Source organism: Gymnogyps californianus, chromosome 11 (assembly GCF_018139145.2).
Source record: "Gymnogyps californianus isolate 813 chromosome 11, ASM1813914v2, whole genome shotgun sequence".
In the NCBI taxonomy this organism is placed as follows: Eukaryota; Metazoa; Chordata; class Aves; order Accipitriformes; family Cathartidae; genus Gymnogyps; species Gymnogyps californianus.
The window spans coordinates 22883629-22910346 of record NC_059481.1 but is presented as its reverse complement, the minus strand read 5'-3'; the positions used below and the strand labels follow the sequence as shown (position 1 = coordinate 22910346).

The following is a 26718-nucleotide window of genomic DNA, read 5'->3' as shown; positions in this document are numbered from 1 at the left end:
CATTTTGCCTGACGTTCGACTGCAAGAGTCACGGGGTTTTTTTGAGTGCAGTAGTCCAACCTACCTGAGCTACAAGCGACAGACACCTAAAGTTTGCAGCTCAGAAGACACGGTATTTCTAAAGTTTTTCCCTTGAAGGAGACACAACAGCCAGCGCCATTGTGCTTGGCACCAGACAAAAATCAAGAGTTACAAGCTAATTCCACATTCAATGTTTATTTATTTGTTGTACAAATAGAAACGTGTGCCCAAATCTCGCCTTAAAGTTCTACCCAGATTGTTTAAAAAAAACCTACAGAACATTCTTTCATCATCTGACAGTTAAAAAGCTGCATTTAAAATAAACAGAGTTTTCAGTAGCCTGTCAAAACAAGTGACATTTTACTGTCGGAGTATCTGCAACTTCTACCAAGGAGAAGTACTTTCTCAAGCAACAGCGTTATTATACAATCAGTTGCTTATCACAAAAGATCTTACGATAGGACAATTTTTTAAAAATCAGGTTTCATAGAGATTTTCATAATGAAAGGAGTAAAAATCACGAAAAATCCTCAAGTCCGATTCAGGGAGGCACAGACTCCACGCTTATTGGAAAAGCCAGTTTCAAGCAGTTTCAAGGAAGACTCTCTTTGGCGACAGACTACTCCATTAGGAAGATACAGCATTTGGAATCCAAGAGTGCAGTTTTACATACTTTGAGTTAAAAAGGTGCATGGTGATCATTGAAACAACAAAAAACAAAAGCATTTTGAAATGTTGGGACACACACGAACACAAATACCCTATAAATTTTCTAGGTATCCATGCATGATCTTTATATATGAGCAACTTAGCTACATAAAAAGAAACCATGACTCTGGTTCATTTCGGTCAATGTGCAAGTTCCTTTTTCAAAAGTTATTCAATACTTACTGTAGTAGTGTAAATGAAGAGCTTGATATTTCAACTATTATTAGATGAACATACCACAGCTGAATTTAAACCTGTATTTCCTAACAGAGCATTCCATACGTCTGTAGCTGTTGATAACTGCTGTTCAACATTTAATTTAAAAAAAATAAAAATTTAAAACGTTACCAACATCTTCAGCATTAACTGAAAGGCATAAAAAGATGGTGAGGTATGAGAGCAATGGACTGCTCTGTATGTCGAGACTTCACTTTTAACCAACTACCACATAATTTCCAATTGTTCTTTCCCACCTCACTCCAAGAAGTTTTAAAATTTGCAAAGCTACTGCCTCGGTAGCACAGTGACACAGGCTTTCAGAGGTGCCTTTGTAATTAACTACCTAAAGCATTTGCCTGCAAATCCCAAGTGGAGATGTGTACTGGAAACGAAACATTCTGCACAAGTTACATTGGGATTCTTTTCATTTTGTTTACAAAAACGATAGATAACGAAGCAATTCTTTTAATCAAAAGAAATGACCAAAATCTCAAACATCAGATTTGACTACAGGAAAATGATGCGGCTTTTTCCCCCCCCCGCCAAGATCTGCATGAGAACTGAGGCTGCAGACCGAATCCAGAGGAACCCAAAACCAAAAGAACAGAGAAAAACAACTCCATGTATACGTATGTATTCTGCTGTCTGCAATTGATGTCGTCCCGGGATAGCACCACCACGAAAGATTTTATGTAGCCTAGTGAAACTTCACAAATTCTTCCAGAGTTCTGGGGATCTGGTTTTGGTAGCTGATGTTATAGATCCGTACTGCTCGGGCAGCCAGGCACTTGAGACTCAGCTTCATTTGAGTTTTAAGGAGTATTTCAGACACCCCTGTTGTACTTTTATCAAGAGGGGTTTTCTTCTGCTTATTCGTCATGTCTGTATGAGCACCAGCCTCCACCAGGCTAATGATGATGGAATGCAACGTCAAGAAGTCACTGATGGGCCTGTGGTATTGGACAATGATGTGGAGCGGACTATTCCCTTCGTTGTCCACAGCGTTCACGTCAGCACCACAATCTAGCAAGAGTTTTGTGACAAGCGCGTTCGGAAAGCTGCAGACATCATTCGTGTGGAAGTCGTCAACCGGCGTACTGGAATTGACAGCATGATGCAGCAAACTAGAGCCATCCCGAGTTCTGGGATCGAGGTGAATCAGGTTATAAATCTGTTTGTTGATTCGCGACTGATCCTCTTCACTGCACTGGGTCTTGGTAGAGATGCAGACTAAGTAGAGAAAGGTAAAAATGTTGCATTCGTAGTTGTCCATGGCTGTGTGGATGTCAGAGTCTTGGGTGGTTTTGATCCGGGCCATGCCTTGTTCTATTTCCAAGACACTGCACCTCAGAACGCTCTCGATGTCCTTGGCTTTAACAGGCTCGTTTAAGTGTATCATCTGAGAAAAGACTTGAGCAAACCTCAGGAGGTCCTTATGAGTGTTCCTGTTGCCTTTTTGCCTTAGATGCAACGCATGGAGCCATAGCTTGATACACTGTTCAAACTCCATGTTATCTGCATAAACAGCCCCACGGTAAATAATGGGGTGAGAAACATCGATATTGTCCGAGCCCAGAATTCTCTCCCGCACAATGAGGCCTTCCATGTGAAGGGCGTCTCTGTCCTGCCTAATAGACTCTAATTCCTGAGGAGTCCTGCATTCAGTCCTGTTTCCGTAAGCTTCAATTTGTGGAAGAACTTCTTTTTCAATTATATTCTCGCTGTCTCGGTACCTCTCCAGCATCGCTAAATATAAATAGTGGTAAGTCTTCATTATATCATAGTTTTCTCTGTCATTTGCAAATGAGGCACCCAGAAGTTCCAGAGCTTCAATCTGGCTTCTCCTATCACAGTCGGCGTGAGCAAGCAGCAGCTCTACAACGTCGGCCTTGCAGCTCTCGGCAGCGACTTTCAGCGGAGTCATCCCGTGGCCGTTCACCATCATCGCCGCCTTCCACTTGACCAGCTCCCTCACTATTTCCAAGTGGCCGGCTTCGGCCGCGAAGTGCAACGCCGTGGCACCGCAGTGGGCTTTGGCGTTGGGATCGGCGTGCTGCTCGAGCAGGTACCTCACCACGTCCGTGTGGCCTTTGTAAGCCGCAATCATAAGGCAAGTGTTGTCGTACTTGTTGGCAATGCTGATGTTGGCATTGTTTTCTACCAGGTATTTCACAATGTCCAGCCTGCCATCGAAACACGCGGCCCTCAGGGGAGTCGAATTGGTCACTGTAGTGTGATTCACATTGGCGCCGTGACTCACCAGCAATTTGACTACTTCAAAGTGGCCGGCTCCTGCCGCACACCAGAGAGCTGTGGCTCCATCAATGACAAAGCTGAAAACGTCAAGACGGAAACAAGCAGTTACACTCACGCTCTTTCGTAAGCATCTTGTACCGACAGCCGAGCAGTACGCAACAAGCATGTACCCACCCAGCCATTAAAAGATATTTTATAGCCATCCTGTTTTTGTACTTGAAGGAACTTACAGGGATAGCCAAGGTAAAAGAATGAGACTTATCAAGCACACAGACCTCCTGAAGGAAGAAGCGTGTGAAGTTGAAACTTCAAAGCAGCCAGGGGATTTAGCCACGTTTTGCACTACTACTTCCCGGGCTGCTTTGAAGATCCTACCTGCAAGCTCCAGCCCTCAGCCTATGCAGGTCTCGGGAAGAGTTAGAAGAATTACCGCTTCTTTGATGCCTTGTGCCAGAAACTGACACATTAAAGGAAGAGAGAAAACTTAAAACTGGCATATTGACACAAAAAAACCCAAACTCGGACATGAATAACAGTACAGCTATACAATACACCGGCCCTGGCAGCAAAGCTGGCTTAAGCATTTCCTATCACTTCACTTGTTCTCTCTCCCTGAGCTGCAAAATTGCCACCGCTTCCGCTGCACCGATACTTCTTGTTCGAGAGACCGCACCGTAAACCAGACCAGCAGTCTGCTTACACAAATGGAACTCCAGGAATAAAATAAAATTTCAAAAAGCAGAAGTTCTTCTGAGCTGGACTGTTTCACAGATCTGTTTTACATCATGGCCTTGTAGACAGCTTGCTGGCACTCGTAAATGAGGGGACAGTTAACTTTAGCAAAGCATCACAGTTTCTTAAGCTGTTTTCATTCCCAAATCCAGCACGTTGTGTAACTACAAAGATAAAGGCTGATGTCCTTTCCGTTCCCCTGACTTCTGAATTAGCACTTAAATGTAGTAAAAGGCGGCGTTCACACCACAGTTAATACCCAGTCAAGGCACATGCCAAATCACAGGGGGACAAATATCTTATTTCCGTATGTCCAAACAGTCACGTTTCCCAAAGTTAAACCATCATAAGACACCAACTTAATTTTAAGTGATTTTTATCATTTTATGAAGCTCTCACATAGCTCAACAGGAATAGTTGTGTGGCTGTTTGTAAATCCAAGACCTCCAGACAACACTTCAGAGGCCGTTTAAGAGCTCTGGCATGCAGAGATGTCTACACCTTTATTCACAGTAAGAAGTTCCTTATTTTGTAAATAATCACATTAAAATACTTTTCTATTAAAACAGGAGGAAAGTCAGGGCCTAGGATTTGTTAATGAACACGAGGTAATTTATTGGTGCGCTACAGGTATATATTTACAAGTCAAAAGCCTGGAGCCCGAACAAGCGGAGCTGCTGTGCCACCTTATCTCAAGAAGAACGACAGTACCGCCGGGATCACATGCCTCCTCTCTTCTCACCAGGCTGCGACTCCCACTGTGCCCATTGTCTCTCAGACAACACCTCCTTTAATCTGTACCAGGCAGAGGCTCTGGCAAGCAGATCACCATCCCATAAGGGCACAGCCGGAGAAAATTCAGCAGCAGAGGGGGGCTGCCAGCCCTTCCTATCGCTTTCTGTCAACAGAGGCCCTTCTTTGAACTGAATTTGGGGCAGACCTCACCCTAGGTATTCTCAACCAGTTTTTGCTTGTGGGGAAAAAAAAAAGGGGGGTGGCTGGAAGAGAAGAGGAAGGAAAAAACCAAACCACACAGGGAATTTGGTTCCTCCCCCTTCATTCAGCATGTAAGAACCGAGCCAGTCTTTCTCCAGGTGGAGCTGCACAGGCATAACTCCAGCTCGTCAAGGAGGAGCCAGATGAAAGATCTCAGCAGGGACCCATTACCACTCCTCTCGCTCAGTATCTGATACGAGCTCTCCTCTCTGCGCAAGCTACCTGCAAAACCTGAAGCTGTTCAAAAGCCCAATCTACCTTCGCGATCAGTCAGCCTGATGTTTAAGACTGACACACGGGCAAGAACTTGATTGAGCACTGCGGGAGATTTTAAAAACAACGTTCCTTCTGCCGCGGCAGCACACCGCCTGAGGACCTGGATGTCCCAGCCAGGCTTCTCCCCAAACAGCGGCATCACCACCGCTGCCCCGGACAGGCCCCAGCTGAGGGGCTGGCACCCCTTCCCTCTCTTTCTTCCCTTCCCATCCTAAAATGTCACATTTCGCTCCCAGCCATCCCACACGTCGGCTGCCAGCAGCGAGGAAGGGATGTTCCTCGGGATGTCTGGGCTGGACACTGAAAAAAACTCAATTTGAGTAAACAAAGGCCTGGCTCCCAGGGCCCACCCTGCCCTGACGCCTGCTCTCACCCGCGGCAGCGAGCAATGTCACAGAAAAGGCACGGCGAGAGAGAGAAGACGAGGTGACCTGCTCGCCGAGGGGAAACTCGATGAGGAGCTCTCCGGGCTGCGGCGAATATTCTTCTGTCTAGCGTTTCAGGCGGGGGGGATCTCGGAAGGGCAAAGGCATTTACGGCCCATAAAGCATCAGCCGGGGGGATCTCAAAACAGCAAAGGCATTTTTATGGCTACTAAAGCCCCTTTCCCAACAGCAGCTGGGGGAGCGGCGGAGTCCTGAGCCCCTGCGCCCTGCCGGTACCGATACCGACTCCTGGCCGGGGCGGCGCCGGGCGGCAGCGAGCTCTACGTACCCGTCGAAGCGGACCGTGCCGGTCTGCTGGGTCTGCACGCGGTAGTGCTCGAGGAGCAGGCGGACCACCTTGGTGTGGCCGTTGCGGGCGGCGATGATGAGCGGGGTGGAGCGCTGCCCGCCGTGCTGGCTGACGTAGCCCAGCAGGTACTTGATGTCGCTCTCGGAGCGGTTGAGGAGCAGCGCGGCCAGGGTCAGCACTCGCCCCTCGCTCGCCGCCTTGTACACGTACCCGGCCAGGCCCTCCATCGCCGCCTCCTCCTCCTCCCGACTGCGGCCCCGACGACCGGGCCGGCCCCGTTCGGGCCTACCGGCCTGCCCCGCCGCCGGGGCGGCCTCTCTCTCCGCCTCCTCCTCCGTCCTGCCTCGGTACCCGGCGGGGGGCACATGCGGCCCCCTCGGGGCCAGCCGCCCCCCGGGCCCGGCCAGCCCCTGCGGGCCGGCGGCGAGGCGGGGCAGCCCCAGCGCCCACCGCCGCCTCACCCGCCCCGCGAGCCCTCGCCGCCCGCCCCGGGCCCGCGGCCCATCCCCGGCGCCGCGCAGCTGCCCCGGCCGCGGCGCCGCAGCGCGGGGGAGGGGGGGGGGGAGACGGGGGGGACGCGAACCCGCGGCCCGGACGCCGGCCCCGCCCTACGGGAAGGCCCCGAGAGCGGTAACGCACGGACCGGGACCGGGACCGGCGCCGCTCCGCCGGCCGCAGGGGGCCGCGCCGCGCGCGCGCGCGCGGGGCACCGCTACGGGTCGCCGGAAGGGCCCTGCCGGGCGCGCGGCGGGCACGGGCGTCCGCCGCCGCTCCGCCCCCGCCGCCGACTCCGGAAGCGAAACCGGAAGCGTCGCCTCCTTTCCCCCTTCCCCCCGGCAACCGGCGGCACCGCACGGACGTTCCTGGGCCGCGGCCGGCACACGACCCCGGGGTGGGGGGGGGGGGGACGGGACGACGAGGCCGCCTCCCCTCCGCCGGGCACCCCGGTGCTGCCCGCCCGCCCCCGGGGCCGCATGACCCGCTGTCCGGCCGGAGGCTGCACGGCCTCCCCTGGCCTGCCCCCCTCGGGTGGCCTGGAGCTGGGCCGGGCCCTCCCGGCACTGGTTCGGTTGGGATGAGTTGGGTTGGGCTGGGCTGGGTTGGGTTCAGCTGGGCTGGGTTGGTTGGATTGGGTTGGGTTAGGTTAGCTTGGGCTGGGTTGGGTCTGGTTCAGTTGGATTGGGCTGGGTTGAGTAGGGTTGGGTTGGGCTGGGCTGCGTTCAGTTGGGCTGGGTTGGGTCTGGTTCAGTTGGATTGGGCTGGGTTGAGTAGGGTTGGGTTGGGCTGGGCTGCGTTCAGTTGGGCTGGGTTGGTTGGACTGGGTTGGGTTGGGTTCAGTTGGGCTGGGTTGGTTGGATTGGGTTGGGTTGGGTTCAGTTGGGCTGGGTTGGTTGGATTGGGTTGGGTTGGGTTCAGCTGGGCTGGGTTGGTTGGATTGGGTTGGGTTAGCTTGGGCTGGGTTGGGTCTGGTTCAGTTGGATTGGGTTGCGTTGAGTAGGGTTGGGTTCAGTTGGGCTGGGTTGGTTGGACTGGGTTGGGTTCAGTTGGGCTGGGTTGGGTTGAGTCTGGTTCAGTTGGGCTGGGCTGCGTTCAGTTGGGCTGGGTTGGTTGGATTGGGTTGGGTTGGGTTAGCTTGGGCTGGGTTGGGTCTGGTTCAGTTGGATTGGGTTGAGTAGGGTTGGGTTGGGCTGGGCTCAGTTCAGTTGGGCTGGGTTGGTTGGATTGGGTTGGGTTCAGTTGGGCTGGGTTGGGCTGAGTCTGGTTCAGTTGGATTGGATGGGGTTGGGTTCAGTTGGGCCGGGCTGGTTGGATTGGGTTGGGTTAGGTTGGGTTGGGTTCATTTGGGCTGGGTTGGGTTGGGTCCGGTTCAGTTGGATTGGGTTGGTTGGATTGGGTTGGGTTAGGTTGGGTTGGGTTCGTTTAGGCTAGGTTTGGTTTTGTTTGGTTCAGTTTGTTGGTTTTTTTATAGAAGGGACCAGCAGCTTTCATCGCCTCGGCCATGACTCCACCCCAACAAGCCTGTCGTGCCCAGTCCTAGCACACGCAGGAGCTTCATCCTTGGTTTCAGGAACGCCATTACCAGCCTCGCTGCGCGCGTATCAGCTTAACCGAGAGCTACATGCAACCCACCTGCTTGGCCGCCTCTCCTTTCCTCTGCACAGATCATCTCCCAGAGACCTTTGGGAGGTGCCCCACGCTGTGACCAGTTACCTGAGACCGACAAAGGCCGCGGCAAGTAACGTGATACACAGCCTGCGCCGCTGTCTGTTGCGTGCCATTGTTTTCAAGGGGATACGGTATCAGCTGTATTAATAGTTAATTTAAAATCATGCAACCAGAGCCGCAGCTCTTTGTGGAAAGTTTCGTGCAGGCCGGGCCGTGCATTATGTATGGGAGCAGCAGCCTGGCTGCGCGGCCGGCATTGCCAAAAGGAGCTCTGGAGAGGCGAGAGGGAAGCGAGTCAGGCCACGGTCAGCTCTACGGTGTTCAGTCAAGGAGGATCAGCTTTTAACAGCCACGTACGCTTGTAAGGTACAGCGTGACAAGCAAGGTTCATGGTAAGTTTAAGTGGAACCTGTCTCCATTACCTCAACGATCTCCTCCACTTTTCAAGGATATTTTTTCTTTCCAACAAATGCTGCCCGGGTGCCACTCATGTTCCCCCGTGGGTTAGCATGAACGGCGCAGCAAGGGTCCCTTGAGGAAGCACCGATGCTGCCACCATCCCTCCTTGCAGCACCACTGAGCAGAGAGACCGAGGTCTCTGTTCTGCAGCTTCTTGGAGCCTCATCAGCTTCAGTGGGTCCAGCTCGCCGCGGTCTGGACCACGATTCCTCAGCAGAAAGCTATGGCGCAGCTTCAAGTAGTTATCCCCAGTTACCATCTCAACGATGTAGCTGTGCACGGCCAAGGAAACAGAAACACGAGCGTGTCGGTGCAGTTACTGCAGAGCTACCGGCTCGAAGCCGATCCTGGGGCTGCCTGAGCGTGTGTAAGCCCCTGAGCTCCACCGTGCTCAATGTCAGACCCAGGAGCTACAGCAGAAGCCGAAGGGTTCCACTGCATCAAACCACTTAGTCCATTAAATGCCCGTTTCCCCTGACCAGCAGCCCATCTTAAGCTGTCTCTCCACTTGAGGAGCTCTGCTTGTTTCAAATGCAGATGCATCTCCCGATTTAGACCCTAAACTACAAGACCCAGGGGGTGCAAATTAAGGCCCAGGGGCTGCAAATCCTTCCCTGCCTCACACTTTTACTGCCCGTGAGTTGCCCCGACCTGATGACATTTATCTGGGCAAAATGAGGGAGAGGGAACAGAGCACGGCATCCGTGTCTCCCGACTCATCAGAGTAATAATGTCCGTTTGCTTTACGCCGTGCGGGTGCAAGTTATTTCGTTCCAGGGTAATGGAGACGAGACCTGCCACACGTAGTGGTTTGCTCGTGGCGATAAGCCAAATCTGCGCTGTGCCCCACCACCTTATTTCCATTAAACCTCGCGCTTAAAACGATTCAGTGATTGCGTGGGACGGGCTGTATTTTCCGTGTCATTCTCTGCCGGCCTTTTCCGACCTCTGAATCTCATTTTTGTGGCCGGGCGAGGACTTGCACGGAGATACGTGGCCGTACATCAGGGCCAAGAGCTTTTCATCTAAAGAGCAACGAAGGAGTTAAATACCGTCCTTCTCCCTTTTCCTCTATTTTAAAAACAGCAAAGATTGTCCGCTCGGGCTTTGGGGGCGGGAAGGGAAATAAAATAAGCTGCTTGGATTTTGCACGGGGAGGGGAAAGCCGGGATGGGTTGGGCTGAGCTGAGCTGGGCTGAGCCTAGCCGGGCTGGGCTGGGCTGAGCCGAGCCGGGCAGTGTTGTCCCCCCGTGTCCCCCCCCCTCCCCGGGCCGGGGCGGTCCCGGGGCCAGCGGCCGCGCAGCCGCCGCTCGTCCCCCGGCGCCGAGGCGGGGCCCGGGCGGAGCCGCGCCGGGCCGAGCCGGGAGGAGCGGGGCCGGGAGCAGCGGGGCCGGGCCGGGCCGGGCGGGCACATGCAGGGCGCGGCGCGGCGGCGGCCGTTCCCGGCGGCGGCCCCGGGCTCCCCCCAGCCCGCCGGGCCGCTCTACCCGGGCAGGTGAGCAGCAGCGGCGGCGGCGGCGGGGGGGGAACGGGAACACCCCCCCCTCCTCCCCCCCCCCCCCCGTTCCCCGGGGGTCCCCAACCCATCCAGTCCCCCCGGCTCATCCTGCCCCAAGCTGCCCCCAGGATACCCCAGCCCCCCCAGCTCATCCCGTGCCCCCCAGCCCCATCCGGGGTACCACCACCCCATCCAGGATGCTGCGGGTTGCCCAGGGTATCCCGGAGGGTCGGGGTCCCCCAGCCTCGTGTAGGGTTCCCCGGCTCGACCACGGCACCACAGCCTTGCCCAGGGCATCCTGGCTTACCTGGGTTACCCCAGCTGGTCCAGGGTTTGACAGCCTCTTCCAGGGAGCCGCAGCTCTCCCGGCTCATCCAGGGCACCCCAACTTGTGCAGGGTACCACCATCCTCTTCCTCCATCCGTCGGGTTTGGACCGTGGGCTCAGGTAGTGCAAGCTCGTGGCTGATCCGGCTGATGCCGTTCTGGTCTCGGCACCACAGGAGAGCGATTCATCCACTTTTCCCGAAGGGAGGCGAAGGTCCGGTGGTGCTGGAGGGTTATTTGATGGAAAGACTTCAGCGGGGTTGGATCAGGCCTTGCTCTGCAGAGGCAGAGGAGGAGGAGGGTCTTCAGAGTGGAAGATGAAGGTGATAGTGCGTCCAGAGCATCCCTGTGCTTGAGTACCACCAGGCATCGATGCATTTTTAGCGTTCAGCAGAAGTGCCATGGGAGTTGAATTTTGCTTTGTCATGCAAAAGTTAAAAATAGTTGCACTTAATTCAGCACTTAAGCTTTTCATCCTGCTTTTGTGCTCACTTCTCGGCCAGGAAGAGCCTTCTTACGGGGATGTACCGGTTTTGACTAACAACGCTTTGCCTTTCTGTACTGCCTCCTCCTGTCTTTGGCCTCTCAGCCTTGTTATTCCACACATCCCAAAGCCTGGAGATGTGCCGGCAGCCAGGGAAGCACAGGTTTTGGGTGGGGGTGCAGACCTGCAGTCTGCTCCCTGCCTCCTCAGAAACCTGTTACATCACTTAAGGCTGACGCTGTCACTTCTGTCATCTCTAGGCATGGAGCGGTCAAGAACGAGGACACCTTCAAGACCTCCCCGTTTCATTTTGATCTGTGGTTCTACTTCACTCTGCAGAACTGGGTGCTGGACTTTGGGCGTCCCATTGCGATGGTGAGTGTGGCAGAGGCAGGCACGCTGCTTTGCTTGCCATCAGCTTATTTAGGGTGGAGGACAGGGGAGCAGAGCCGTGGTGGTCCCCTGTAGACCTGTGGGCTGTTTTCTACACCAAAGGGACGCCCTTGAGGAGCTGTCCTTGAGACGAGGGCCGCAGCGATGTACTGGTGTGAGTAACTGGTACCAAGCGTGTTGCTCCAGTCACGGGGAAGGTATCTGGGAAACTTGTTCCATGTCGTCTATCCCACAACTTTATGTTTTCGTAACAAAAGTTACCTGGAGAGGTTCCTACTGCTCTTCCCCATACCCTGCCTGTCTCTCCAGAGCTTGGGACTCCTGCTTTCCACATAGTGCAGGGCAGAAGTGGCCATTACCCTCAAATGTGATTTTTTTTATTGCTGGCATCCGCACGTGGTGGAGCGTTAACGGAGATCCGCTGCTGCAGGACTCCCGAATGCCTTGCCGGCTCGCTTGGCCACACAACTTCATGGCATCGGCTTTGGGCAGCGCTGCGGGAGCGAAGGGCTGAGCTGTAAATACGCTGCGTGTTTTGCACCCACTTCCAGGTTGCGCTTTTAGGGATGCTGACTGCAAGTGGAGCTGCCCAACTTCGTTACTAACAGCTACGTGAAGTCAAGCTGACAATTAGCAAGCAGCGGCAGTCCAAAGCAAGGATTTTCTCTCTCCCTGTCTTTCAGGCAGTGACGGGGCTGTAATCGCGAGCTGGGTGCTGAGGATATACTGATATTATACTGCTTTTTTTCCCCCCCTCCTCAGATAATCCTACCTTTGGAGTGGTTTCCTCTAAACAAACCGAGTGCCGGAGATTATTTCCACATGGCTTACAATGTTATCACACCATTTCTTCTGCTGAAGGTAAACCTCGAGGTGGAGGTGTTAGGTTTTTTTTTAATATTACTGGTTGTAAAAACAGGGCAAACAATACAGTTTTGTAAAGGCTAAGAGTTTGTTAGGAACTTGTTGAACAAATGTTGGTTATTCACAAGCTCCTGCAAGTGAGCCGGCCCTACCGTACGTTAGAGGTTTGCCACTCCAGAAAGAATTTGTGATGCCACCTTTTAAAGGGCAAGGCAGGGACCATCTTAATACAGCTCAGTTTCCTGCATATACAAAGCCAATCGCTTCCCCTGGGAACTCCGGATTCAGGAGGAGTCAGAGCCCTTCTCCCTGGCTGAGCCAAAGCATATTTTTAAGACAACATCCGTCCGTGACTTCAAAGACCTTATGAGACAGCTGGAACTATAGTAGATTTTCTGAATTGTTCAGAGCTTAATTACACTTGCTCTTCGACGTTAGAATTGTATCCTTAGCTTGAATTTGTCTTGCTTCAGCTGCTAGCCACTGGATCGTGTAAACCATTTATGAGGTTAAAGACTGTCGTATCATTAGAAATCTTCTTATATTAAATACGTAGCAGCCAGAAGATATGAGAAAGCAATTATAAATGTATTTTAACCTTCATTCGCTAGAAATTGAATTACGTCCTAAGATGTAAATGCTTCTCTCTCTCCTGAGTCTGTCCGGGAGATTTTAAATGCTGGTGTGGCCAAAAAGGAATATTCAGGATCTGGCCCTTTGGGGGATGTGAAAGCTCTGAAGCTGGGTCTGACCCGTCACAGTCTGACACAGCCGATGTCTGCAGGCTGGGTACTCATCAGGTTAAAATTTGCTGTCTTGGACTTCCCTGGCAGCACAGCACGAAGGGTTGGTCCACAGAAAAAATCCATTTGTTATTCAGGGTGCATTTCTTTTGCCCAGTGTCCCCTCGAAGGATGTGTCCCACCGTCCCTTTCCGTCAGATGAGAGCTTTCCTGGACCTTTTGCTCTCCTCGTCCTCTCTGACTCCTCTGACATTCATACAGCAGTTACAAAGGGAAAGTTAAGCCTCAAAATTAAATACAAATAAGGAGCTTTTCACTGTTTATGAAGGGCTGCAAAGCTGATTTGGCAGCAGGGAGACGGGAGGCGAAGGTGGCCCCAGCTGATCCTCGGGCTGGGCTCATGTGTCCCCCCGACCCGCGGTTCCCGAGGCCGGCTTGGCGTCCCCTCCAAAGCCTGGACTGCTTGAGCTGGGATTTATGTCTTTCGATGTCTTCCCCGCTTTGCAAGCTGAGTGGGAGGCTCCTTTCCAGAGAGAAGCTCCTGCTCCTCGTCCCCAGCCGGGCTTGCAGGAGCTCGCCCCAGGCTCTGAGTAACGCCGGGCTCCCGGCCAGCCTCACGTGCCTGCCTCCACCCAGACCTAAGCAGACCACGAGATGGTACAGGGAGAGCTCATCCCTAAAGCTGGTGTTCAAAAGGTTGCCTCAACCGGTTTTGCTGGCAATTAGATATTTCTAGATACGGGTTTAAATGCAGCTTCCTCTTTAGGAGCAAATACACAGAGAGGTGAGTCTGATTCCATTAGGAAGAAAGAAAAAAAAGACCCAAATAGTTCAACAAGAGTCCTTTGAAAATCATCCAGCAGAGAATTATAAAGGAGCAAGTGTCTCTTAGCCGGGGGAGTGACGTGCGTGTGCTCAGCTGGAGTGCCACTGGAGGGCACAGCCAGCCTTGCAGAGCCGCTCAGCAGAGCAACTAGAGAAAGCATCTGCCTTTTTGTTTCTCATTAATCGGTTTTGATCACGTCTAGTGAAGAAATTGCTCCAGGTACTCTATTAGAAGTACTGGATCACCGATTCAGTCTAAGCATCGACTCAGGTTAAGGGTGCTGCTTTGCAGAAAGGTTTAACGAGGGCAAGAAATGTGGTTTTGTTGTTGCAAACAGGGATAAAGCGTGTACTCAAACCTGAAAGCCACGTAGGCTGGTGGAAACGTGTCCGAGATGCGTTTAGGGAAAGTAGCTGCAATCAGGGAAGCTCGTTCTGGTGCGGTCACAGCGCTTTCCCCGGGGGGACGACTGTGTTTTTCCCCAGCAGCGTGCCGGCCGCCGCGGGCAGCAGCTCACGCCCGGTACGGCAGCACAACCTGCAGCTTTCTGCAGGCCTCGTGCTTGGTTTTTTTGATGATTTTTGCAAAGCACCGTAAAGTCGGAGAAGGCAGAACTCGTCACGCGTCTCTGCTGGTACCTCCTCGCTCTTCAACACGTCTCTGTGTTTTTAGCTCATCGAGAGATCCCCCAAGACCTTACCGAGATCAATGGTCTACGTCAGCATCATCATGTTTGTCATGGGAGCCAGCATCCACCTGGTCGGAGACTCCGTAAACCATCGCCTGATTTTCAGTGGCTACCAGCACCATCTGTCTGTAAGAGAGAATCCCATCATCAAGAACCTGAAGCCAGAGACACTGGTAAAGAGGCTGTGTTTTATAGAAGCACTTAAAAAAAAATATATTAATCGCTTGTTCTTCTTTAATAGCGTCCTGTTCCCTCTGCCCTTTTAAATCTCTTTTCATTGCATTGCAGATTGATTCCTTTGAGCTGCTGTACTACTACGATGAATATTTAGGTCATTCGATGTGGTAAGCAATTTACAGTCTATCTAGCGGCCTCAGAACGTCATACAAGGAAGGGCAGATCTGATCTGATCGTAGCTTAATATGTAAAAAAATAAAACGCAGCTGATGAGAGCTGGCTGGGGATAATGTTCTCATAGCCGGCGTGATTACAGTGGATCTCTCCCTTGGAAAATCGCCCGTTCCCCCTAGTTTTGTCTCTGCCTCAGTGATGTTTCTAGGATGCGGCAGTTGTTTGACAGCTGTCGGGGCGAGAGGAACGGCTCGTCTGTTCTCGCCCCTCGGCCACCTTCCACGGGATACCCAGGTGAGGAGACAGGTTACAGCGCAGGTCTGAGGGCTCCGCAGGCTCCTTGGCTGTCACCACCCACATTTTTGCTCCTCTGGAGCTTGACCCCAAAACAACCCGACTGTGCCCGGTCTCTCTAGCCCTTCAGCTCGCTCCCCTCCTTTACCCCCCATCCGTTTAGTGACCCTCCAGCGAGAGGGAAAGGTTGCTCGCATAGCCAGACCAGTGCCGCCCAGTAACGGAGACCGTTTGGCCGTAGTGATCCAGGGAGCTCAGTTAGGGTCTGATTTCAGCGCTTTCGCCCCAAGCCGACCCTAGAACTGCTTGTTCCAGCTGGACAGCGTGCTTCATCCAGCGTGGCTGCCCTTGCTGACCCAGGGGCAGGTCATGCTGGTGGTGCCCGCAGGCTGCAGCAGGTCCCGTCAGCACCCTCCCGCCCGCCTCAGCAGCACCCGATGCTACAGCCCTCTCCCCTGTCCTGCTGCTCTGCCTGCACCGAAGACCCCCGAAAGGACCGTCTGGCCCTTTATCTGCTGCCAGAGAATCCTGAGATTGCCCGGAGCGGAGGGAAATCTCTCCCCCATCAGGCTTTCCCGGTTTATTTGCTGTTCCTTGAGCGCTATGAAGCAAGCAAATCCTGTTCTTTTAAATAAAAAAAAGGGCTCTGTTAGGTTGTTGAAGTCCTGGTCCACGCCGTGCTTTCCTGCAGTTCAGCTTTTAACACAACCAACACTCATACACAGCCTCTTAGAGCCTGGGAGTGTAAGAAATGCCATTGTTCGACCGAGCGCTTGAGCCCGGCGTTTGACCTCATCAGCAAACCTGGGCTTTTCCTGCGAGAGCCCCAGAAGTCTCATTATCTGCAGGAGCACTCGGTGCAGCCAGGACACACAATAATAGCCCCGCACCAGGCACCGCCAGCCCTTCTTCTGTCATATAGACGCAGCGGTAACCTGGTAGTAAGAGCTGTGACGCTGGCAGAGAGGTGACGTGGCCGGAGCAGGCTGAGTGGCCTCCGCTTCTGCTCTTTCACCAAATTAATTCACGGGCTCAGCATAGGAATTGCCTATGTGCATGGTTTGGAGCTGGGGGGGGGCGCGTTAAACACCTTCCAGGGTCACACCACCGATCAGAGTTGTTTATGTTTGCAGGTATATCCCTTTTTTCCTGATCCTGTTTATATATTTCACTGGCTGCTTCACTCCTGTTGAAGAGGAGAGCAGGATGCCAGTGGCTGCCTTGCTTCTGATGGGGCCCAGCAGCCTTTATTACTGGTAAGTGGCTTCTGTCCGCTCTGGATGGGCGAGGGATGAAGAGGGAGTACCGCAGGCAGCCCGACAGCGTGCAGGCAGGGGTTCTCCATTCCCCAGGGCAGAATTTGCTGCAGCTTCTGCTCTGCAGGTCTGGAAAAATCAAATCTCGTTGAAATTTGCAGCCGCTTTAGCCTTTGCAAGTTGGGACGACTTCAGGGTCGCCCATCAGCACTCCTGTCCCTGCTTGGGGCGTTTCTTCAACCACGGTCATATTGTTATTGCTGGAGCTCCGGCTTCCAGCCTCCACGGTACGTGCTGTCTGCCCCCCCCTTCAAAGGCTGCCGTTCGCCGCGCTGTTAGACAGTTCGTTGACGATTTTGGGGTGGTCACCCATTGCCTGCAGTGCATCCGCCGGGTCTCAGCTTGTGGGTGGCAGTGGGGATGCTCTCACCAGTTGTCCAGGCATTTTACACAGTGCCCAGGCTGCCTGCGTGATGCTCAGACGCTGCCTCCTCGGCTCGCCCTGCGGGTCCAAATAGCCTTTTGAGAGAGGTCTTATTTATTTCCCATTTTCATTAGCCTCATCTTCCCAAACGGTTTCCCTGATGGCAGCCAAACAACTTTTCATTCATCTTCAGAGATGATGTTCTCTCTTGCCCCTGGCTTTGCCCCCTGCTGAGACTGTTTTTATACAGTAAATTAATTTTTGATAGTCAGAATCATCAAGATGATTTGGTCAGTTCCCTGTTACCCCATTGCACTTCCTTTAAATATATCAGCATGAATCTCTGCAGTTCGCGTGCTAGCGATTTAAGAACCAGGGAGCGTAATTCCTCCTTCCCCCTGCTAACACCCGTTCAGGACTGGCCACTGCCAGATACAGCACAGGGGGAGCAGTGGATTTTTGGACTAAATGAGCGCAACATCCACGGGTCGGAGCCTGAGTCTGGCTTTGGCTCTGCCTTTAAGCATCCCATTCACAAACTGAGCCCAGCACCTTTCAAATCCCATACTGGGCACGCATTTCTTTACCCATTCTCTTAATGAAGCCCATAGCTCAGTTGTTAAATTACCGACAAGAAACGTGGAAACGAATCGCAGCTTAAAAGCTGGCAGTAGAAAGCAGCACAGCTTCATTTGTCCGGATGCAGAGCAGGAGGAGAGGGGAGAGGTTCGCCCCAGGTAAAGCTGGGAGTGCTGGGGGCTGCTGTCGCTCGGTGCTTTCTCCCGGGGGCACTAACGGGGGTGTTTTTGCTTTGTAGGTATCTCGTGACGGAGGGTCAGATTTTCATCCTCTACATTTTCACTTTCTTTGCCATGATGGCTTTAGTGATGCACCAGAAACGCAAAGGACTCGTCCTGGACAGCAATGGGCTCTTTCTCTTCTACTCCTTCATCATAACGCTGGTCCTCATTGCTGTTTGGGTGGTTTGGCTGTGGAATGACAAAATTCTCAGGAAGAAGTACCCTGGCGTGATCTATATCCCCGAGCCGTGGGCATTTTACACCCTGCACATGAACAACCTCCATGCAACAAAGGAAAGTTTATAAGTTTTGATATTTTAGAGCCATTTGAAGAAAAAAAAAAATCTAGTTTTTCTAATGTAGATGTATTTCAAATAAATTCCTGACCAACATTAGCTGCAAGATGTACCGTATGTTAACTAGACCTAGCTAGGGAGGGAGTGTTCAAACAAAAGGGAAAAATAGTCTTTGCGACTTAACGCTTTAAATCCAGGGTCGTGGCAGCGGTGCCTCCCCTGGCGTTGCACCAGCCAGCCCTCGCAATCGCACAACGCAGTTCCACGCTGGACTTTCTTGGGCGCTTACGGGACAGCACCAAATCCCTCCCGTATCGGAGCAGGAGCACAACATCCCAGCCCCACGATGGTCCACACCGCTGGCGAACCCCCATCCCACCATCACCGCCCCGGAGAGCATCCCGGCCTTTGACGGGAGCGGTTTGCCGGGAAATCGGGGCGCTCTCGCCCTCCCCGTGTCTTGGCACAGAGAGATGTATCCGCTCCTCCCACGCTGCTCCCAGCTGAGTAAACATGCCGGGAAGGGGCTGAGCCGCCCTACCTTGGATCCGCACGGCAGCTCCGCTCAGCCGTGCCTCCCCGGGGAACCCTCCCAGGGTCCCGGCCGTCGGTGCCGGGGTTAAGCCCTCGCTGCTGAGCGCAGGCGCGGTGCAGGAAGGGCCTGGCTGGCGGCAGAGGCAGAAGGGCCAATTCCCCACGAATATAGCCCGAAAAGAGCATCAGGCGGGGGGTGAGCTCCAGCGTCGGCCCCGCTCGCGTGGGGTCTGCACCGCCGGCAGCTTCTGCTCCTGCTCACCATTTCTCCAGCTTCAGGTGATGGAGCTAAGCTCCTGCAACTCCAGCTGCATCCCTGTGATGGTTTGTGTCTATAAAGTTTGTATTAGAGCCCTGTGTGACGGAATCCAAGTGGTAGAAGAAAAAAGCTATTAGTGAAACATACTGAATAAAAACATCTGGTAAAAGCTGAGTGACTCACGTTGCTTCCTGAAGCAGCTCTGTTCTTTGAAGGGAGAATCTTTATCCCATGAGATTTAAGGACCCCGAACATGTCATTGTAAGAGAGCGGGGTCTACCCTGGGAAGGGTCTGATCCGTGCTGTAGTGGTCACTACAGCCACTAAGTATTTTGTTCTCAGGTCTAGATCTCCACCACAGCCTGGCATCAGGTACTTCATCCCCCGACACGTGCTAGCCCTGCCTGCGCAGCCGCTGGGTTTCTTTTCAGGATACTTCAAGCACCGATGGATCCAGAGAGACAGAGCATCGCCCATCTCCCACCCAGGAGCACCCAGCCGAGCTGCTGGCTCAGCTGCTTTTGTAGGGGACAAAATTGTAGGTTCATGTACAATACTTGCTTTTCAACAGCTTGAATGTCAACTGAACGGCAGAAGCACAGCGCTGGAAGGGACCAGAAGATGTGAGCAAACACGGCTGTTTGTCTGGGCTGGCCCACAACAGCTGGAGGCTCTGCCTCCCCCACGCACCCAGGTTTAAACCCCAGAAGCTCTCCGGCTCGCTGCAGCCCTCCCTCTCCCTCAGCAGCATTTCCTCGGCATCCCCCTTCCGAGTCCCTGCCGAGGGCTGCAACAAGACTTGGCAGTCCTGGAGGCCGTTTGCTCCCAAACAATAAATGCTAATAAATAAATGAACGCTAATAAATAAAAACTCAAGACAATGGGGAGCTTTTTAAACCATCTCAAAAATCCCTTCTCTCAGCCTGTCTGCAATGGCCCAGCTCCTCCGTGTTTGCAGCGGGCACGTCTAAACCCCCCTTCCCCTGCAAACCCACCAGGCCCGGCACAGCGACACTGCCAGGGATGCCCGATGCCCAGCGCCGAGCTCAGCCAGGACGTGCAAAGCCTGAATTAACTCCTCCTCCTCCTCCTGCCCACCAGCAAAACCCCTCCAGCAGCGAACTGCAAAGCTGTAAATCCCCCCCGCATCCTTCCCCAGCAGCCTCAGCAGATATCAACAAGGCTGGATTTGTCTCCCAGCAGCTAAGCTTAGTGCAAGGTGTGCAGCTATTTGAGATTATCAAACCTTTTGTGCTCAACCAGCTCATCTCCATCCAGCCTGACCCCAAACACCCTTAAATCCCGACTGAGGGAAGCTCTCGCCCCACTCCTCCTGACAGCATCGCTGCTTGGGGTCCCGTCCGGAGTCCCAAGGCTTCGGGCAGGCTGGGGAGAGCCCTTCTCCCCACGGCGTGTGAGCAGCAGCCGTGCTGGCAGCAGGATCCAGCCCCGGCAAGGATCAGGTCTCGTAGCCATAGCAGCAGGGTATTTATTACAGCCCGTCCGCACTCCACCCCGGGCTAGTGGACTTTAGCCCTTAATCAAATAGAAAAGTAGCAGCAGACGCCTCCGATCCCGACAGGCAGCGTAAAACACAAGGAGGGCCCCCAAAATAATGGTGAGTGAAGCGTTTCGGCTGGTAAAAACTGCTCACCCCTGCTCCCCCATCCAGATTTTAAAGCTTTTTTTTTTTTCTCTCCTTCTGCTTCCCCCCTTCATGCTACAGGCAAAATTTCTGTCCCAGGATCAAATTAATGGTACGTACAGTTTTGTTCTGGTTTTAGTTTTCTTTTTTTTTTATTGGCAAGATCAGCTTAAATTTTTATATATATATATATTTTTTATATATATATATATATATAAAAACAGCATTTCCCCCAAAAGTGTCTCCATCTGGGCTGGTGCTCCCCCACTTGCCCTCCTCCCAGCTCTCGAGGGGATCTGCTTGCTCTAAAACCAGAGAAATCTCCCCGATTTCATTAGGACAGCGCAGGGCACAGGCAGGGAGCTGAAACAACCCGCAGACCCACACGCTGGCTTGCATGGAGACCAGCAGAGGTTAACCAGCAACCTCCCAACCCCATAAACACGTCAGCCCCGGCCAAGCTAGCAGGGACCCGGAGAAATTTCAGGTGACCGTTTGCAGTACTGGAGGTTTCACAGATGATGGGAGCGAAGGTGAAGGAGGAAGAGGAGGAAGGAGAGGGTGCAGGAAGTACAAATTCTCATTGCGAGGCACCCGGGCTCTCCCTGGGAAAGAGGACCCCTGCCTCGGACTGGAACGAGGAAGGGTTTGCTAGGAGAATGGCAGAAGAAAGCTGAAATAAGAGTATTATTGCAAATCTGTTAATCTGCAGCGCCTTTGGGCTCAGCAGCTCTGCAGGATTGCTGCAGGGGAGGAGGTGGCGGAGGCAGGGGGAGGCCACAGCACTCACGGGGCACCCAGCACCCACAGGGCCCTGGCACCCTGCACTCACGCCTGCAATAAGGTCTAGGGACGGAGAGGATGAGGAGGGAGGTGGAGGGTGTTTGCACCAAAATAGGCTGATTTTTATTTCCCTGGCTGCTCTGCAGACAGGACTGTCCCTACGCAGCACAACTTGCCCGTTAGCATTGAGCGCGACGAGGAGCGGAGCTTGCCACCGCGCTGGGAGCGGAGCGGGAAGGGAGGATGAGAGATGGCAGCCTTATCTAGGTCAGCTGCAACCCTTATTTATTTATTTGAAAACTGCCAAGCCAGCGTTCGAGGGGGAAGGGGAGAGGGCGAGCAGGCAGGCGAGGACCGCGGGGAGAAGTGAGGGAGAGGAGATGCGGCAGTGGGATGGCGGCAGGGCAGGCAGAGGCTCTCCTCTGCCAGACCCGCGCAGCACGCAGGCTGTCAAACGCGATCTTATGGGTTCTTTTGTCTTTTATTAAAATCCAGCTGGTGGCAGGGGCAAGTGCCAGACCCTGCACAGACCATGGCAGGGACCAAACCAGCATCCTCCACCGCTCCTTACGGCTCGTTCCTTTAGCATCCTCTCCTACCCCACCCGAAGGCAGAGAAAAGTACTTTTTAACAGTATTCTACGTATTTGGAAGCCTGACTCCACTTTCAGACTTGCTTCGTTAGGCTGAAGGACCCCAATTAGCTCAGCTACTCACAAGCCTGGATTTTAATTGCCCTTGGCACTTTATCCAGGGTCCTCCCCCACCGTCCATCATCTTCCTTGAAACGAGACACCCCGAACCAGACACAATATCCCCGCTGGAACCCTACCAACGCCGCCCGACCGGGCAACGGGAGAAGAAACGTCACCGGTAGATCAATGTAATCTTACATGGCATAACAGAGTTTTGGTTTTTAATTAGAGTTCAAGGAATGTTTTTCCCTGTACGACAAGAAACAAAAAGGCAAGATAAAAGCCTCCGACCTGATGGCAGTGATGCGGTGCCTGGGAGCCAGCCCGACGCCAGGAGAGGTGCAGAGACACCTGCAATTGCACAAGATCGGTAAGCAAAGCGCAGCGGTAGCACACGAATAAAACAGACTGGATTACGGTTGGAGAAATTCAACTTTTCTGTGGTCAGGAGACTACACGCAAAGGCAAGGAGGCTGCCGGGAGCCCAGGAGATAATATTCACTCTCGGGTGAAACAGCCCAGGCAATGCAGCATAACCAAGAGCAGTCACCAAAACCTAGTCTGATGGGCTAGACGGTGAACAAAGTCGATCGAGCACACAGATTAAAACAGTACCATTAAAAAAGAAAAGCTTCAAGAGCAGTGGGAGGCATACACATTGATTATGGATTTTGGGGCTGGGAAACTGTCCAGTCCAACCAGCAGAGGTAGAAGAGCCCAGAAAGATACTCATCTGCAGATATGGATAAATAAATTCAAAGCACAGCACAAAGACCAAAGAAGAATCATGAGATAAAGTGGGCTGGATTAAAAATTCTGGATACAAGGTTTCAGAGCACAAAGTCTAGCAAAGCTCTAAATGGGTTTTCGGGCCAGGAGAAAGCCCCCAGCAGTGGTCCACCCTGCTCCGGACCAGAGTCAGGCAAAAGGGAAAAAGGTGCCCCAGGAAGGGGAACTGGGGGGAGGAGAGGAGGGGGATGCTTAGGTCTGGATCCAGACTACAAAGCTGAGCCGTTCCTAAAGAATCTCCTCTTATTTTTCCAGACACAAATGCAGAGCTGGATTTCTCCACTTTCCTGAATATAATGTACAGGCAGATGAAGCAGGAGGAACCCAAGAGGGAAATCCTCATGGCCTTGTCCATGATAGACAGGCAGAAGAGAGGCGTTATCACCGTTTCGGAGCTGAGAGCCAAACTGACAAGACTAGGAGAAAAGCTTTCCGAAGAAGAAGGTATTTTGCAATTCAAAGATGTATCAAATGCTCCCCATCTTCTTATTTCCGTCCTCATTTCCCTCTGCAGTCGAATCTGGGATCAGGCACTTCCAGCTGGGAAGCCAGGAAGGACCTGTGCCAGCAGGACATAGCACTGGTGACCCTTAGTGAGGGGGAGAAGGGACATGTGTCCCCCCCATCACGCCCGAGACGTGCGGTGCACCAGGGCATGGCGCCTTGCCGTCGTGTCCCCAGGTCCACCCTACGGGCACCAGTCTCTTCCTGCCGCAGCCGTACGATGAGCTTGTGCCTTCATTTAGAACACTCTGCCCACGTAAACCAGAGCCCCCGGCTGAGCCCAGACAGGCACGCAGAGCGGGGAGCGCTCCCAGAGCCGAGCAGGGCGCGTTAGCGACGTCAGCTCGCTGCAGCTAATTAGACTCACGTGATGGCGAAGTCTCCTCGCTGTTGTCAGCCTTTACCCACACCACGATCGCTAAGCAGAGATTCTGTGCCTTGCAGAAGGGGTAAGCCAGCTGCCCGTTAACCGAAAGACCTTTTCCCTTTCTCGAGTTGTTTCCCAAATGATGATTTTTCACCCCGAGATGCTTCGCTGTATTTATAAAGCGAGCGTCCGTCCCCCCAGCTGCAGGGATGCTCCAAGGAGCACACAGAGCACTGGCAGTTTCCCAAGAGTGCTGCTGCAGTGAGCTCTGCGGCCAGCGCAATTTGGAAGAGAGAGGGGGACTTTTTAATTAAGATTCTTTAAAAAAAAAAAAGGAAAAAAAAAAAAAAACCCAAAACCCAAACCTGTCCTGTTTGTCAGAAATTTGCCTCCAAGGGGCCCAACAGGAGGGAATTTCCAGGAAGCTGAAAATGATCAAGACCTTTTAGACAGCTGATTTTGCCCTAGGCATTTTATGTATGTATATAAGCTTTTTAAATGCATGCCCCACTTTTCCAGCTTTCACAGGCTGCCGGAGGGGGCCAGGCCCGTGGGAAGGCAGGGCAGTGCTCTGCACAGCCCTCTGCCCCTCAGCCCTGGGGACGGGGTGTCCTGTCCCCTCCTTGCTCCAAACCACATCACCTTTGGCTTCTTCTCCAGCTCTCGCCCCTCCGACCCCGCTGCAGGGAGCAGGCTCTGGAGCCTTCAAATTGCTTCACTCTCTACCAAAGACAGCATTAGAAAAACCCATCACCAGTTCGATACAGGCAAGGAATGAGTTTTACCAGGGTTATGGGTTTTTTACAGACCAAATTAGGCTTCTTGAGGGTGTAAGAACTGTCCTTTCTAAAGTAGAATTTAGATTTAATCAGAGCAAGGTTGGTCAGTCCAGTCGCCGTCACCAGCTTCACGAGCGATACACCAACAAGGCATTTCTTCTGAGTGTTTTCTTCAGTTGTTTAACTGGAATAATACTTCATGCAGCTATTTACGTCTGAAAATACTTTCAGAGCTATTGTGAGAGCTGAACAAACAGTGAAGACGTGGAGACATTAACCCTAATTAAAGGCATCCTAGCAAGAACTGCTATTCTATAAAGAAGATTTGGGAGGTGCAGAGGGATTTCCCATTACTTTGGCACATAGGCTGCGCATCTACTCACAACTTGCAACAAGGCACTATAGATTCTAATGGAGGAAGCGATGCTTCTTCTCAACAAGAAATTCCCCCTGTGGCTTGACACACTGAACTCCAGCTTGCTAAGCTGCTATAAATATTTGATACCGGAACAGACTCAATTTCATTAGCATCTGCGATTGTTCAGTAACTACTGCCACGTACCTTCATTTACAGTGGCTCCAGAAAAGCCTTCACTTCATTTTAATTTAACGTACTTTTACCAAATGAGAACCGACACATTCTTCTTCTGTGTTATTTTTAAATGTTCTGGGAAGAATTAATTCTTTTTTGAATTTATGTCCTTAGAAGCATTTGATTACCGTCAGGGTATTCTTTTTGAAAGGATTAGATCTCTTGGAAAGAAAGTTGTTACTTTTCAGTAACAGCAGTTCTCACAATAGCCCCTCACTTACCCCATGCTGCAACCAAACCCTCCCGGCAGCAGGTTCCACGGGGGCTGCGCTTACCCCCTCTGTACACCGATACCTGTCTGCAAACAGAGGGGAAAAGCGTCTCATCCAGTACCCGCACGAACAGCAGAGAAACAGGTTATGCTGCTCATAGAGACCTTCCACAACTACTTACAGTAAAACAGCTTTTTTCCCCCCTAAACCTCCGACCCCGGATTTCACAACTGGCAACTGCAAAGCTATTATTCTGTGCTCTGGTACGAGTACTCGGAGTCTTATTTAAACAACCACAGCTCGTTCAGCCTGAGCAGCCGTTGTGGTAACCTCAGCCAAGTAGCTCACAAGTGAAAATGCAGACCAGCCTCCGCCGACCTGCCCGCACCCACTTCAGAAAGGGAGAGCAGTCGAGCACGGCCCTGGCTAGCTGACTCCAGCCCACACGGGCATGAGATTAGGGAGGACTCGTAATTAGCACATCACCGTGTCTGATCCCTCTGTTTCAATGGTCTATCAACAGGCTCTAAACACTTAGAAGGTGTCCTGCTAATGAAATATCAAATGATGAGTGCAGGTTCACAACCCCACCGTTTCCTCTCCGACAGCCTCCCTGCCCCATCCCTCTGCACAGCATCCAGCCACGATCCTGTTCACGCGCTGCCGGCCCAAAGAAAAACGGCCACACGCTTGTGAAACGGGACACACGCCCCTCAACATCAGCAAGCGTGCAAGCAAAAACCTCTTCTGGACTGTATTAGATACCTTATCGAAGGAAACTGCTGCCCAAAACATTATCAAATAAAAGCTGCTGGGATCCTCTGATGTTTGTTTTAGCGCCCACCCACTATATGCTACGGGTAAACAAGCAAGGGAACTCGCCTCCTCTCCTGTCATCCAAAGGAAGATGGCATCTACTTCCCAGTAGCAGCTTCATTCAGCAACATTTAACATTACTTTTCTATCTGTCATTTCTTAGGTACTTCTATTTTTTTATTGACATTATTTGACAGGAAAAATACCTTTTAATGGTCTAGCCTGTCCAGAAGAGAGCATTTGAAGTTAGATAACTGCTGTCAGTGTCAAGGCATTCCCAAAGCTGGAATGAAACTACTGCCAGGTGCCAACGGCACGGTTACCACTTCTTTAGAACTATTTGCAGCGAGAGCCTTAGAGCCCCAGCTGAGAAGGTATTCTTCGCTTTCAAACACTAAAGGCCCGCCGACACTAACAAGCCTCACACAAATCTACTTAAAGTTGGGCACATAATCTGCATGAGCACTTGGTTTTGTCTGAATTGAATAGGGACAGGTTTGCTATTCAAGCTAAATAAGCCACTCCTACCAAGAGCAATTAAAAGCCGATTTGGACTAAATTTGTGAATCTTTTCCATGTGGAACTCAAAGAGATGGACGTCTCCGCTCCAGAAGTTAAACATGGAAATCAAAATCAAAGTGCTAACTGATGCTAGTTTAAAACTATAATCTGGCTGGCACCTCCTAGATTGATTTGATCCTAGAAGTTACTACTTCTAACAAAAATTATTTGAAAACCCAAATCCTGCATTGCTGCTCTTTTGAAGATCACAACATCCCTAATGTTGTGATCAATGCCACTCAAACTTGTATTTTTCTTTTACTCTTTCTTTCAGTTGATGACCTGCTGAAAGAAGCCAAAGTTGGACCAAATGGAACAATAAAATATGAAGAATTTGTCCACATCATTTGTCTTCCTACAGTTGACTACTAA

General features: G+C 52.2%; 3 protein-coding genes across 3 annotated transcripts; 2 read left to right on the top strand and 1 right to left on the bottom strand.

The window, feature by feature from the left end:
• FEM1B (fem-1 homolog B) lies at nucleotides 1-6332 on the bottom strand. The gene is made up of 2 exons (XM_050903423.1): nucleotides 5923-6332; nucleotides 1-3281 (listed from the first exon to the last, which is right to left on the bottom strand). Exons 1-2 carry the CDS (start codon nucleotides 6168-6170, stop codon nucleotides 1646-1648), a joined length of 1884 nt encoding a protein of 627 aa, XP_050759380.1. The 5' UTR covers nucleotides 6171-6332; the 3' UTR covers nucleotides 1-1645.
• Nucleotides 6333-9980: 3648 nt separating this feature from the next.
• CLN6 (CLN6 transmembrane ER protein) lies at nucleotides 9981-17917 on the top strand. The gene is made up of 7 exons (XM_050903315.1): nucleotides 9981-10063; nucleotides 11137-11251; nucleotides 12032-12130; nucleotides 14375-14563; nucleotides 14679-14734; nucleotides 16169-16291; nucleotides 17533-17917. The coding sequence occupies exons 1-7, from the start codon at nucleotides 9981-9983 to the stop codon at nucleotides 17819-17821; spliced, it is 954 nt and encodes a 317-aa protein (XP_050759272.1). The 3' UTR covers nucleotides 17822-17917.
• Nucleotides 17918-20321: 2404 nt separating this feature from the next.
• On the top strand, nucleotides 20322-26718 carry CALML4 (calmodulin like 4). Its single transcript, XM_050903534.1, has 4 exons — nucleotides 20322-20361; nucleotides 21956-22096; nucleotides 22771-22959; nucleotides 26621-26718. Exons 1-4 carry the CDS (start codon nucleotides 20322-20324, stop codon nucleotides 26716-26718), a joined length of 468 nt encoding a protein of 155 aa, XP_050759491.1.

What these genes read in the sequence shown, in the direction of transcription:
- FEM1B (XM_050903423.1), bottom strand. Translation starts at nt 6,170, where the DNA reads ATGGAGGGCCTGGCCGGGTACGTGTACAAGGCGGCGAGCGAGGGGCGA. An exon ending in GGCACGGTCCGCTTCGACGG is followed by an intron (nt 3,282 to 5,922) that starts GTACGTAGAGCT and finishes TGACGTTTTCAG; the next exon opens with CTTTGTCATTGATGGAGCCA.
- CLN6 (XM_050903315.1), top strand. Translation starts at nt 9,981, where the DNA reads ATGCAGGGCGCGGCGCGGCGGCGGCCGTTCCCGGCGGCGGCCCCGGGC. An exon ending in GGGCCGCTCTACCCGGGCAG is followed by an intron (nt 10,064 to 11,136) that starts GTGAGCAGCAGC and finishes TGTCATCTCTAG; the next exon opens with GCATGGAGCGGTCAAGAACG. An exon ending in TTGGGCGTCCCATTGCGATG is followed by an intron (nt 11,252 to 12,031) that starts GTGAGTGTGGCA and finishes CCCCCTCCTCAG; the next exon opens with ATAATCCTACCTTTGGAGTG.
- CALML4 (XM_050903534.1), top strand. Translation starts at nt 20,322, where the DNA reads ATGCTACAGGCAAAATTTCTGTCCCAGGATCAAATTAATG. An exon ending in GTCCCAGGATCAAATTAATG is followed by an intron (nt 20,362 to 21,955) that starts GTACGTACAGTT and finishes GTTTTTAATTAG; the next exon opens with AGTTCAAGGAATGTTTTTCC. An exon ending in AAAGCTTTCCGAAGAAGAAG is followed by an intron (nt 22,960 to 26,620) that starts GTATTTTGCAAT and finishes TCTTTCTTTCAG; the next exon opens with TTGATGACCTGCTGAAAGAA.